At 43.1% G+C, this 14,987-nt stretch overlaps 1 protein-coding gene across 3 annotated transcripts in view; it reads right to left on the reverse strand.

Annotated features, from left to right (window-relative positions):
- Positions 1–14,987, reverse strand: part of fmnl2a (formin-like 2a) — a 43,497-nt gene that overhangs the window by 25,829 nt on the left and 2,681 nt on the right. For all 3 annotated transcript variants that reach the window (XM_084022781.1, XM_084022779.1, XM_084022780.1), the window contains exon 2: positions 3,657–3,740. In XM_084022781.1, coding sequence (XP_083878907.1) covers positions 3,657–3,740 — 84 coding nt within the window. The remainder of the gene's footprint in view (positions 1–3,656; positions 3,741–14,987) is intronic.

Genomic DNA, 14,987 nt, shown 5'->3' on the forward strand with positions numbered 1-14,987 from the left:
ACTACTTGTGACCTCAGAAGTCTTTATATGTGTTGTAAAGCCATTAGACTGAAGTTGAACAGGCTCCGAGTACATCAGAGTCATCGTGAGTCATCCTTCAATTGGTGGGAACCTTCAATTCTACTTTAAGAGGCGGAACCAAAATAAATACAATGATTCCTGCCCGTTATGGTGGACTTGACACGCCTTTCTGTGAGGTCAATCTGACTCGAGATCACTTTGTTTCACAGAAAACTCACGTTTGGGTGCATTCAAGTAGAATTGTGTTACACTTTAAGACTTGAACCATCCTGTAACTGTACAATGTTCCTGAGAGGAGGGGCGTGGCACCTGAATTGTCATCACATGTCTATCAGCAAATTATCCAAAAGGTCAAGCGACGTCTGCACCGATAGCTTTGTTTAGCAGACAGGCGTGTAGATGAGAGCGGTATACTGTGATGAACTCTTCAGATGTGACTGATGTGACAAACCTCGATATTAACGATCATAGATTAGTAGTATTGTGCTATAAAGCAAAGCCTGCCGGGGGATTGTGCCCAAAACGTGCACGGCTGTGTGTGTACACGCCTTAAGATCACAGCCAGGAACAGGTTTTAGGTCAAATCCCCTCTCGATTGTGCTCTAAATATAAATACAAGAGATTAATGCTGGATTTGGATGAGCGAGCTGAGCGGGAAGCAGTATTTGGATCAGGCCGAGCGCCACGCCACAGCAGCATGAATGGTTCCGTTTAGTGATTTAGCACAGTACACTGCGTCAGAGAGTAAGGGAATAGAAAAGAGAATACATTCTTCATAAGTGGTGGGCAAAGGCATTCAAGACATATCCTGACTTTTAATGTGTTATATCATCAATTTTTTATTTTCAATGCATACCGGAGTATGCAAGGATCTGAGTATCAGCAGGGATCTAAGTACAGTAGGAAGTCACACTTAGCACAGTTAGCTCTATGGTTCTCTAAGTCTATGCATATTTTCTACATGTTCTATTTTGTGGTTCAAATAACACGTTGAGTGTTTTATAGCGGAGGTTGGACTTCTAACCTGTTACAAACTTCACCTCCTACTCTAGGAAATCATGGAAATGTGTTTGTTGTCTGCCCTGGTTCCTTGTCTCTGTTCACTTCACAGTCTTTCTTGGGGCCGTTTGTTCACGTCAAAAGTGCCATAACTGGAAACTGAGCCCTGATTTACTGCAGGCGTTTGTGACAATGTGTGTGCTAATAGCTGAAAAAAAATATTTTACTTATGACAACTCTAATTACAGACCAGAAGCACTTTTTTAGTTTGTTCCTTCAACGTGCCATTTATTTTTCTACATTCTACACGAGTCAGAGACTAAGGTATGATATGATGGATGCCAATTAACAGAAATCCAACACACACAAATACAGCATAAAAATAAAGCCCCTCTGACAAACTCATTAAATGTAGCATTTACTAAACGCTATTGTATTGTATTGTAAATGTATTCCCATCGACACTGTGATCAAATCTATGACATTAATCACTGCCAGGAGTGTGTTTGTCTCACAAAAACAGGAAAGACGAGAGTGGCGTCAGGAAATGAGAGCTTTCAGGCAGACGGCTCAACTCCGTTTGAGCGTTTCTTTGCGAAAGAATTATCTGCGAGTCTGCAAAATAATAAATGGGTTGACAAGTGCTGCACGTATCCTGTCGCATGCAAAGAAATGTGAGGAATGCGGTGCAGAAAATACATGAAGCACGACACTTCATAATAGAGAACACACGTCTGGTTTTTAGGAGCGCGTGTAAACGGGTCCTAACATGCTATACGGCCGTAAAACACTCCTCTTGGGGCGCTGGTGTGGATTATATTTGAGAGTGAGGTACACCTTCCCCTCTGCACCTGAGCAGAGTCTCTAGAGGAGGAAAACAAGCAGCTGTTTGCCAATCACTGTGTATAGACATGTTTAGGATGCCTTCGTGTACGCATAAAGACCCATCTATATGAACTTTGGATAAACACACAGGATTGCAAATGGATTCTGACAAGTCTCAGGATTTGACAATGATGAGTTTGTCCTTTCTTTGTATGCAGGCTGCTTTAACCTTTTGCTCACATCAAGAGTGTCCTCCATATTTCATAAATCCCCATAATTGCACGAAAAAAGGTTTAATATTTCAACCTCTGGCTGCGTTTGCAGGGCTTGTTTTTTCCCCCCAAAAGGGTGTGTACCTGTCATCTCTGCTTCTCTGCCTCCCTCCATCACTGTTGCCACGGTTACACAAAGAGATTGACTGTAGCTATGACACAGAATGTGCTTTACTCCCAGAGCTGCCGGTGCTGTCAAGGGTATAGGCTTGTTAGGAAAACAAGAAGGGACTAAAGACATGGACTAGATAAAAGACTAGTTCAGCAATATTCTCGGAGGTCTGAACATGAAAACAATGGATTCACTTCCACCATGATCATCAACTTCTTGGCACTCGGACAAGCAAATGATTTACAGTGTTGTGCAGTTAAGAAACGTCACACCCACAGTAGATGATAACGGCCAAGTTAAACACAGATAACTGAGAGACACACTTCATTTGCATGTGGTTCTCTTTCAGTAAGTGAGGAAGAATCAAGATGCCGCTCATCAAAATTGCTGGGAAATGATCTTAGAAACTGCTTCACAATAAAAAGGGAAACCGACCGTTTTCACTTCAGGTCCAACAGAGGAACAGACTCAAGCAGAAAGAGGATCTGTGATCGCTGGTCATCGGCCCGGTGGGCTCTCTTTGGCACCGTTCCCTTCAGGGTCAGTGGTTATCAATACAGTTTGAGTGGGTGGTGGTCTTGATCTTGGTCTCGGTTTTCTTCTCTGCTCAGAGAGGCAGAAAAACTCTCTGGCACGGAGATGGCAGGCTGAGTGGAGCACTCAGACCACAGCTCGCTGCACAACGTGGACGCTCTGTTATTTCCTACACGCAGCAGCGACGCCAACGACCGACCGAGTTCTTCAACTGGCAAACTGATGTTTGCGCCCTACTGCGCCACTTTACTCAATTAAGCAGGGAAGCCAAGGCAGTGTGTAAAGGATAAAGGCGAGGCAATGGAGCATGGGTGCTGCGGTCACGACACGCAGTGGGACAGACCTTCTCCAGGATTACACATGCAGCAGATAGATGAGAAGATATGTATGTATATATAAATACTTAGTTGATAAGTGAAATAACTCATTGCTTTAATGCCAACATCTAGTGAACCTAAGCTTAATTAATTCCAATAAGTTTTGGTAATTAGTCATTTTGCAGGCACTAGGAAAGGGACTACATGAAGATTTCATGTCACAATTATCAATGATATGATATTATATAATCACCAACCAATAATCATCAAAACATGCTCAACACTCTTAAAATGGCACTTAAACACACTGGTATCACTTTATATTATCACAAGCATTTTATTGCTTTACAGATAAGATGCACACCTTTTTTTGGTTGAAATCAAATTATCTTATATAAGATGATCATAAATGATAAGGTCGTCATGAATAAGGAAAGGATATATAATAATAATGATAATGATAATAATAATATTTTTGTATCTTCTCATCCCATCCCTTGCAGCCACGGTGCATTCATAGTGACTTGTACAGCACTACAGGGCACCATATCATACAGACGAGTGACTGATGCTGACCTGATCACAGATGAGTTCCCACTTCTTCTCATTGTCGTACTGCCTCAACAGTCGTGCTTTGTCTGGAGGAAGATTCATCGAGTTCTGAAAGAGAGAGAAAGGTCGTTAATTGGATGTGGATAATGAAACGGCATCACATGCGTCCAGTACAAACTGACATCTCAGATTAACTAAAAACAATGAAGCTCATACACAGAAGGGAAAGGTATACAAGATACTTTCTCTATCATTAGTGAGATGCAGTGCCCTCTGCTTGACCATTATCTCCACACTCAACACTGTAATGTGTAGATGAGTAAAAAGTCATATTCGCCAAAGTGTAGTCTGAGGGGTGCTGCTGGGTAAAGGTCACAAGGTCATCTAAATCAACAGGTTTCTTCCTCTCTGAAGCAAAAATGCACGAATCAAATCTCATACTAAACCATTAGTATTAAAGTTAGTACATCACTCAGGTAATAAAGAAAGAAGACATTGTTTTTATTTATAGACAGGATTCTAGCTCATCCTGGTTTATCACCCTACAACGCACTTATAAGGCTGACGGTCACTAACGAGACAATCCCAACGTATCTGCCAGGGAAAGTCTCTCCTTAATGAGAGTTAGGTTGCGACAGACAACGCTCATCAGTTCAGCAGATATCAAAAGAGTAAGTCTTTAAGCACGTAAAACAAAACAAAAACGGGTTTGAAGTAAAGCAGGACGCTCCGGATGTTTGTCGGCGCTTGTGCTTTCAAACATTTTCTGCCTTTTCTCATTCCTTTTGCAGTAAACACTTCATGAAAGAGGAATAGAGTTACTTCCTGAGAAGGGTGTGTTGTTCAGGACACATTTAATCTGACGCATGTGTCTGAAAATAAGCCCCAATCATGCAAAAAAAAGTGTTACGTAACTCCTTTCTTTATCTGGTAAGATTCATCCCCCGCCCTAATGTGAACTAGAAAAAGCTTGAAGAAATTAACTAGCACGTAAATCGTACCCCCTACAGCATGGAGAGCACAGAATATACAAATATGTCAGCAAAAAAAACGTCTGACCCAGTTGAAGATTATTTAGCCAACAAAGCATGAACTAGTATTGGTGTGTTTGCTCCTCTAACAAGGAGGCAAAAGCTGCCAAGTTCCTGCACACCCTTCATCTGCAGTTTTCAGTCATAAGAGACACTGTTCAAGTGAGAATCTTTCCACTGCTAAAGATAGAAAAAAGGGGGGAAAATATGGTCATCATGCGCTGCTCAGCTCTCCTCATTCGATGGGCTGGATCATTCATCAGCACGCGTTCAGCGCTCAGACTTTTCCTCCACTGGATTTTCCAGTAGAGCTTGAAGGAGGAGCGAGAAGGAAGATGGATGAGGAATATCCTGGGAGCCAGCCTGTTTCCATGAGCAAATAATACCAGGATGGAGTCTGACACTGATCGAGTGGTCTGATCCCCGACTCGCTGAGGAGTTTAAAAAACATTTTAGTTTTTATATTGTGTGTTATTACTGGTATTATTATTAGCATATGGCTAGGCTATTATTCATACCATCATCAATTTTAATTTGAAGAGTGCATTTGTTAATGAAAATCAATGCAGAGAGAGCTACTTAGGATAGGGCTCGTACACATCTTTGTATCTTACTAATTGCTTATAAGAGGAAGACAAACACCAGAAATACAAATGAGTTTGCTGCTAAGAGCAGAAAAGTTGAAGCCTAAGGATTGAAAATATGTTTGTAGACTTCTACTCTAACTGATAAGGTCATTATGTATATTATATTATGTTCTGTCACTTCCATGGTTAAATCTGTTTGCTTTCGCTGAAAAGACACCAATGACACTCAATTGATTTCCTCCACAACTGGGCTAATAAAGATGTAAAATGACTCCCAATGGAAGTGTACAGTTTGCTTTCAATATTTAACAGTGTCTTTAAAAGGATTAAAACTAACTGTAAGCTCTACAGTTAGGTTTCATTTGGTACAAACACAGGGTGCAGCCCGTCCAGTCTTCTCTACAAGAGCGAGCAGGAAATTGCATTAGTATTCGGCAGATGCCGGCCGATTGTAGCTGTGCTGACTGCAGGGAATTGGGACTTGGAGAGGATCTATTGACTCAGTCTGGCAGCTAACCAAATGACTAGGGTTAGTACCCACTTTCCTCCCCTAACATATAAAAGTTGACACCTGAGGAGACACATGAACATTCTCACTATATTACACAGAAAAGTAGAAACAGACCGTTTCATTTTATGGATGGCAAAGCTCAAATTAAAAAGGAGGGTAAGTCATCAAGTTATTTCTGGACTTCCATGTTGTTATGTTTGGATACTGTAGAACTGTTGGCCTGGAGACAAATGGGTTTGTGGTAATGATGTAGGTGCTGGATTTAGGTGCTCCTGCAGACTGGTGGGTTTTTTTGCCGAGTCGCTGTGGGTGCTCCGAGCTGCTTGGTGAGGCTCCAACTAAAGCAAAGAGCCACTTTGACTGGCCTTCATTTCGTCCCGATGCTAATGAGCTGTGACAGGCACTCGGCTAGCTGGGCTCAGGTTACCCCTCGTCTACAACCACACCACTTCTGTGCGCGCATCTGTGGTATTAATGGGGTGCCGTTGAGGAGGGAGTGGCAGCTCTTCACCAACACCTGATGGCGGACCACCCTGACAAATACACACACAGACACACACCAGAATCTCACACATTAAGGGGATTATGACAGGTTTGACCCGTAATGATCACATGGTTGGCTCACAATAACTATGCTCAGTATTAGGATCCGAGCTACGATATAAACTAGTGACAAATGTAGAAGTACATGCATCAGCTGTGTGGAGATGTTGCATTATAAAAGCAATGCAACTGCGTTAAATGTTTCAAGGAAAGGAATCTGTGTTAGAAGCTTCAATAATGCAAATGTGATAAAACTTGCACAAGTGTCATGCAAAGAAGTATGATGAATAGGAACATAGATCACGACAAACTCCCTCCGGACTACAATCGAATGAAGATGGGGAGAAATCACTGTGCCGGATGACCAACCCCCTGTGTTTGGTTTCAACACTTCCAACATCTCCGGCCTCTCTGCCAATCGGACATCTCATCTCCAGAGCAGCTGTCCCACATCTGTACTGCTAGCAAGTGAATTCCTTCAGAAAACAATCGATGATTTGTGAGTTTGAGCTCAAACATGAATCTGATATCAGACTCTAAACATCTCAAGGCTGTAGTTTTGGGGCCAACACACAGAGGGACTCGTGCATGGAAAACAGAAAAATCTACAGTGCACGTTATCTTCAACACAAAGCGATTAATCATGGATATAGACTTGCATATTGCTTATTCATTTATAACTTGAGTATATATTAAAAAGGAAAGATTGTCTGGATACAGTTCATGCTGCAGTATTCTATCAGACAAAGACACTGGACAGAGTATAGTTCTAACAGAGTATTTCAAGCCTTTTTGGATTTGGTAAAACAGAGCCACAAAAGATAATTACAAAGTTCTGTACGTCTTAAAAGGCGTGGATAATAAAACTGGATTAAAAGCCATAAGTCATTGTTGTTGTCTAGGGAAAAAAAGAACGAGCTACACATGCTGAGGAAAATCACACAGCCTGGAAAACAGTGTGGACCGTTCCCAGGTCAGAGTGGTTACCTTCAACCACACCATGGTGCAGCTTAATATTTGCCACGCCGGACCATTCAGAGGTGAGCAAATACTATAATCAGCAGCTAAACTGTAGCAGCTGCTAGTGATATCAATAAATGTCAATGTTTAACTCGCATCGGCCACATGGCTCAGAAATATGGACAGAACTTATTAGTGTCCTCGTATCCTCTCATTAGGCAGCTTGAGTCGTAAAAAGAGCAAAAATAGGCAGCTGGCTCGTAGCCCACCAACCAACCTTCCAGGAGGTCTGTGGAGACGCAGCCTTCACAGCACAGCTGGCTGCAAAAGCAAACAGGCAGCCCACATGAAGGGCCTGCTGTAGTTGTGCCATCGCTGTTAAAACAAGTCCACTATGTTAACAAAACCAAGAAGCTATCTGTTTGAATGTCATGTGAGACTAGGATGGAATATTCTACGAGCACAGTCGTGGAACTTACAGTCACACCTTTATATTGTGCCACGCTGTTGATATTCATCAGAAAAACTACACTGAACATGATCAATATAGGCACAAAGTACTTCCCCAGAAATAAAACTCTGGTACAATACACAAAGTGGACAATTAGTACACAGTTAACTTCCACATGCTGGCTTTCACATCATCACTCGACTCTTGAGGAGAGCTGTCTATAAGTGCTCTTGAACATAAAAAGCTATTTGAGTGCACTCGACAAAGAGCTAAATTCAATGCAGCAGTTTCTTTTCGACACGCAGTAAATGTGATGTGTTGTCGACACAAACGTATAAAAGCAAATCAAAAATAATGGTGAAAGTAGTGATTTGTTTTGGGGATTAGGTCCTGGTTCATGCCCCATTAGATAGCCTTCTGCTGCCAACACAATCTAAAAACCCAGCTACCCTGGCAAGAAAAGTGCTTTCAAGAAAAGGTAGATCAAGTGAATGAAAACAGGCCCGTGCTCCACGGTGTTAACTCCCTCTAATGTAAGCATTATACACATTAACAAGAGACGGAAGCAAACACAAAGGGTGCAGTGCAGCGCCTCTCAGCACCCAGCCTCCTCCCATATCTTTCAGAGCAGAGATTGATTCGTCTTTGGGGACTCGAGACTTGGCCCTGCTGCCCTCCTTCGCCCAGCTCTACCTTCTTCACAGCTAAAAGAAAGCTCCTATCTTTCACACCGAGTCAGCAGAACCAGCCGTATTTGATCCAAATCATCAAAAAACGCTTTCTCCGCTCTGATAAGCGATATGACACGGGGCAAAAATCAAACTAACGACCTTAACCAATTGCATTGCTTGGTTTTGCATCATTCAAAGCTACTTTTTCAACCTGACATTTATTTTAAAATGAGCGTTACTGACACGGCGCTACACGCCACAACAAGAAAACCTCTGACAGCATCAGTTATTGATGACTCGTCATAACAAATATTTTCAAATTGCTCAATACTCCGGAAATGACTGGATGCTGTACTGTTCTCTCCCAAAGCTTGCTTCATCAGTCACAAGGGGGGTTTTTATGTTTTTGAGGCATTTACACAGGTTTAATGAGGTTAGCGCTGCCGGCTCCACAGGTGTACCCATGTGAAAAACTGCATTACATTCCATTTATCTTCTCATTTAACCCTGCAGGAAAGAGGAGCCCTGCAGCTCAGACTAGAGAATCCAAATCATTTTCATAGTGGAGGTGGTGAGCGACAACTCTCTACAGGACGAAGAAAAGGAGGCGGACGGCCCCGAGGCATGTGCCGTCCAAATCGAGCTGTCGTTCCCTCATTAGCGCAGCGTGGATCCGTAATCCCTGGCGTTCTTTGAGGGCACAGGTGTCCTCTGTCTGTCCTCAGATTAGTTTTGTAATCCGCGGGACCCCCTGCTCCGGCTCAGCAGCCCCCTCCATCGGGACAGTAGTGTTTATGTTTGTGGAGCTGTTTTCTGGAATGCCTCTCGACTGAACGTTTGAGCCTGGCCTCTCATCTCCCCCCGCATTACGAGCACATTCCAATGAAATTCCATTCATTTACCTCAGCGCGAGGAGTGCGTGATCGTACTGTACTTCGGCCAACCTCGCATCCTCTAACTGGACCTCACCAGTTAGTCTTGGGGTCATTTTCTCCGTCTCTGTGGTCACACTTCTTTCTGAAAGTGCCTCGACATGCAACACCATACGATATATGATTAATGACTTCTACGGTGATACACAAAGAATACAGCAGCTGCAAGTGGGAGGGATCACTTCCTCCGTGCAAAAGAGATTCAACTTTTAGTGTAAAGCCAAGCTTCTCTGCTTCAACTTTTGTTCAATATATGCCATTTATATCTTAAATGCGAACATAAAGCACAAAAAGGCTGGTGCAAGGTTTACATCGTGGGTAAAATCCCCTTCGGCTTGGTACAGGATGACTTTCATGCTGGACGTTATCCAAATAACAGAACCTTTTTTGAGATGGTTTGGAGCAGCAGGAAGTTGTCTAAACAAAACAAGTGATACATGAACACAGATGAGTTCCAGCCAGGCCAGATGTTGGGAGGTTGCGAAAGTGTCTGGACTGAGGTGGAGTCCGTGTTCTTGTTTGAGCGAAAACAAAGAATATGAATAAGAGAAAGGGTTTATCTGGAAGATAAACAATGGCGGAAATGCATCGGGTTGTCGAATTAAATCATTGGTTTACTTGAAATTGTACTTGTTATATAAAAGCGGTTTTGAAGAGAACACCTTCAGATAAAGTTTTTGTTATTTCTACATGAATACACTTTTAGAAGGGGGCAGTGTGATGAACAGGACATTTATGAGCTTACGGAGAAGGAGGCTGACTAATTAACGCTGCCAAGTATAATCCTTTAGAGCTTTTAAACCATCTTCTGACATGACAACCACATGCTTAGTCGCTCTGTAAATTGGTGATGTCAATATACACACACATAGGTTGTGTTGATGATGGTCCAACGTCCACCAAACTTTCACATTTTTGACAATGTGTCACCTTTTGGATGTGAAATAAAATATTTTTGTTGTTGATGAACTCTGAACCTGAACTGAAACGACTCACTTACGAGTCACTTCTATAAGAAACACGCATAAGACTCATGTTATTACAGGCTTTTCATTGAAAATCACCAGCTAACATGTAGCTTTGAGCCTGGGATCCTGCCATAGGAAATAATGTGATCTGCTGTATTTTGTGGAAGATTTATTCAAATGTGTTTTTAACCAAATACTGGTTGAGTAAACTGGCCGAGGGCCCCACTGAGGAAAGAGAAAGAAAGTCTAGAAATACAATAGGGTGCTATGAATCTTCAGACCCTCTGAATAAATGCTCCTTTCTTTTCTTTCCTTTTCTTTTCAGAAGGACATTTTGTCACTCCCTGCTTTGGCTTTTGAGTTTAACTGCAAATATATAATTACTTAATCTTAATCCAAACCCGTGAGACTTTGGCGGGTCCACTCTGCTTTGGTTTCACGTGGGGGGTCTGGGGTGAGGGGCACGTCTTGTGTCCAATAAAGTCTGAAACAACAGATTGCAGTATTGTCTGGAGCTGTGACGGGGGCCTATATCAAACTCTGGCGAAGGCCCTGTTGCATTTGAATGTACTTCGTGATTGTACATTCAAATGCAACAGGACCTCCCATTCTGCTCTGCAGATGTTAATTCTGGCAAGTCGTTACCCGACACAACCTGCCTTTCTGACTCTGGCAGCGTCGAAAGCAGCCAAAAAAAAAAAAAACATTCAGGAAAAAAAGGAAAAAGAAACAAGGCCACTTTAAAGTTAACTGCCGAGCCTTTTCAACTACAATAATAATAGACTACAAGTTGGGGCTTAGAATATGGTGTTGCACTGTGTGCTGAAATCCAGAAGGCAGGAAAGCGTGCAGACATAGAGCAGATAATGTACAAGGTTGTGAAAAGTCATTGAACGTGTTTCAACAACTCAAAAAAAGGGGCCAAATCACGCAGATCCAAGCAATAGCAGTCAACAGACTGAAAACAACATGAAGTTTCAGCAGCTCAGTCGAGGCCTAACTGCAAACATCAACACCTCTCAAGGCCTCAAAAAGAATAACAATAAGGAGAAACAACAATATCGATGCCAGAAGACAAAAGCTGACCCCCGAAGCCACAACACTAACATTTGAAGGCTTTTCTGGAGTCAGTTTCTGATAAAAAGCTGGACACGATGAACATCAACTAATTCTTAACAGGTCATAACAAAACACCCACTCTTTGGTTGAGAAATCTCCTTTTTTTTTTTTTTTTTTTATAGCGCAGCTGCCATGTTGGAGCCCGGACAGATCCGGACCATAATGCACTTCTTAACAGAGCAGTGACTCTCCGGTTCTTTTGTGCGGCCCTCCTTTGGACCGGTCCTGTTCGACAACACTGGAAAACTAGCTGTGACCGACGTGAAAAGGACTGGCCTGGACCATCGTACACCTGCTCCTCACACAGGAAGACCTAATACAAAGATGTTCATGGCAAAGTACGAGGCCACGTCCAAGACTGAAGCCTCACTGAGGAGTGACGTCAAAGAGCTGCCGGTGGAAAGTCCTTTCAAAAACCGTTTCTATTGATTTCATGAAGGGGGAAAAGCTGAACTGTAGCAGAGTGTCACTAAGCCAGACCCGGAAGACTCTTCTGATTACTCCAGCACCCAAACAGGGGTCAGGTATGATCCTCCAGTCAATATCACTTAGCTCAGTCAGTGCTCGCTGCCAGAGACTGCAGTGCAGAACACCGAAACACCCCCCAAATGTGCCGATGTCACAACTGAACCGAGAACAACAATAGCGATTGAAGCCCCGGTGGTTTCAACTCAGCGGTGTCGTCACACAGAGTCCTGTTCCTACACAATCTGCTGACTGTGCCAGCGAGACGAGGTGCCTCCAGGCTCCACTTTGGGGTTTTGAGCAGCACATTATCCCTCAGCACCTCACATCTCTGCGAAAGGCCGGCAGCACATTGGCTGCTGGAACACTTCACTCATCGCTCCGCGGGCATTTCATGCTCAGCTCTGTTACGGCTAATTGGTGGGTGAGCGTCCCAGGGCTCCGACTACAGCGCAAACACACATGCCCTTGCGAAAGCATGTACACACACACACACACATTTGGGTATGTGCAGTGGCCTCTTGCAGCCTGTCGGGTCTGGGTCCAGTGCCAGGCTCCGTCTTGGGCTCTCCACAGAATAGAGAGCAGCTCTGTTCCCCAGGCCTGCTGCACGGGATTCAGCCAGTGTTCACCCGCTGCTCCTCAGACAATACCCATTGTTCTGCTTTTTAATGAAGAAGAGTCGACATGGAAAAACCAGGAGGGTTAGCTTAGTCATTTCCTGGGTCCCAATGTAGCGATGTAGGAGATGGATGGACCACTGTGTTTGAACAAGGGTTAAACAGTACAGTAGGTACCGTCGAGAGAAACAAATCACAGGCTAACAGGCCCCCTGTCAAATTCTCAAAGCCGAACTGTCTTTCAGAGTAAATTAAACGTGGGTATCTTTTTTCTTCTCACGTGAATCATGTTTTTATTTCAGAATTATGTTGTAATGATGGTGGTAGTCTAAAATGTCCCATTCAGCTGAGTTGAGATGCGGCAACACTGATACCCAAATCATACCCAAATCATTCAGCGAATCCCCATGCTCTTGTTTTTGCATCTCTTGACTCATTTATTCTGTTTTCCCTTTAATTTGCCGCCCATCTGTGAACATTTTTCTCATCCTTCTATTAAAAAAAAAGGTATGAACAAGCTATTTTTAATTGAATCTTTTCCACAACAATACAATGTTGGAAACAATGACTGAGCACATTTTTGAAGCAGCATTAATCAATGTTTTTGGCTGCCCTGGGGGCAGAACTTCACAAGCGTGAACGTCGCGCACACATCTGACACGCCGTCAATGTGACAAATTACACTTGGGTTGAACGTGACGGCTACTCATGTGATTAATCTGAGGAGTAGATTTCAGATGCGGGGCCTCGCAGCACAAATAACAGCAGCTCAGGGTGCTTCGGCAGCCTTGGAACAAAAGTAGCTTAGATGTAATCTGGACAGACTATTAAGAAGAGCAGCTACAACAGCTAAGCCTATAGTCCCCATATGGCATTTAAGCAAGTAGTGGCTGTAAACTCCTCTGCCTCCCTGACAGCAGTCGTGACATTCCAGCAAACACCGACGGCCTGAGACCTAAGTGGATGGTACCATGGATGTGGGTGCACTTCTATTTGATGCTCTGTGGCGAGCTGAGGAGCCGCCGTGAGGCCTGAGCTGAATTCCTGTTACACCGAGTCATTCTCCCTGTGGTTCAATATGAAGCATATAGGCTGGCTCACGCTGTCCGATGTGACTCACAGAGACTGACTGCAGTCATTTCACATGCTTTCAGCCAGTGTGCATTTATAGAGAAAGAGAGAGGGAAAAAAATGCCACTTTGAAGCATCCCTTGTGCCGATTAATTGCAGGCTAAACGAGATGGATTCTAGCGGGACGTTAAGATGACCAATAAAGAGTGCAGTCAAAATCAAGAGGGCTGCTGTGATACTGGCTCCTCATGTGTGACCCCTCTTCTTCTTGTAGACTTGTCTCACCGACACTATGGCAACCACAAGAGAGGTGACGACTTGCAAACATGCTGTCCAGAGTCAATTCCCTGAAAGCTGTATGGAAAACTCCAGCCCTCAATAAGCTTCCAGTAACAATTACAAGACACACAAATCGAAGAGCAGGATTTAAACCTGTAACTTACTTGTAAAGTTCACAATGAATACATTCTATCTTACATCTGCATGAAAATCTACCCCCATTTGGTGCTTTACATAATGAATATTTGGCTTTTTAAACCTCACTTCATGGACAAGGTCACATGTGAATTCGCCTCTTCTCTTCACAGCAGAGGCCACGCATTACAATTAGCCCAAGACTATTTCCAAGATCGGCCCTCGGCTTCAGGAAACACTTCAATGGGAGCTTTTCATTCAGTAGAAAATGCAGACTCAGCAGTAAACCATGATGTTTTCAACATGGTGTATTTTTTTTTAAACGACAAACAAGAAAACACGGATGTGACTTAGCGTTGTTTTCCAGGTGGGGTGGAGTACAAGCTCGCCAAGCTTCGATATAATTAAGAAATTAAAGTAATCACAACCCTGATTGAGCTTTACAGTTCATTATTGACCTGTGAAACAGCATTTGACAAAACAATCTCCACTTAACGCCCACTTAACACCACCAATTCCTGGAGCTTTTAACCTTCAGTGGCTAGCCTTACTGTTTAATCAACCACATCCTTCCTGTTTACTGGTAAAAAAAAATAAAACATCAACAAGTTGGTGGAAACGGTTTTTACAGTACAAAACTTAATTGGAGTGAATGTCTTCTTTTATATGAAAACAAACAGCCCAGTTATTACTGTGAGCAGCAGACACAACCAGCCAATAGGGCTGGGTATCACACGTACCACATGCTTTGTGTGGTTCTTGATCTTAAAATATATTTTATTCATCTAGATCAAAGAATCAAATAACTTTGTACAGCTGATGGCAATCCTTTCTGTCGGAGTTAGCCTCTTATTTGGTCCGCTCAGATGATGGAGGTCATGAGTCAGCATTTAAAAAGGGAGCCTTTACAACTGACACAGCGTGGAAGCAAATTCCAAAACAGTATGTCCTCAATTTAAAATTCAAGGGGTTATAACGAGGCGAGTGCTTGAATGTGGTGGAACACACGGCA

Source organism: Eutrigla gurnardus (genome assembly GCF_963514095.1).
Source record: "Eutrigla gurnardus genome assembly, chromosome: 12".
NCBI lineage: Eukaryota > Metazoa > Chordata > Actinopteri > Perciformes > Triglidae > Eutrigla > Eutrigla gurnardus.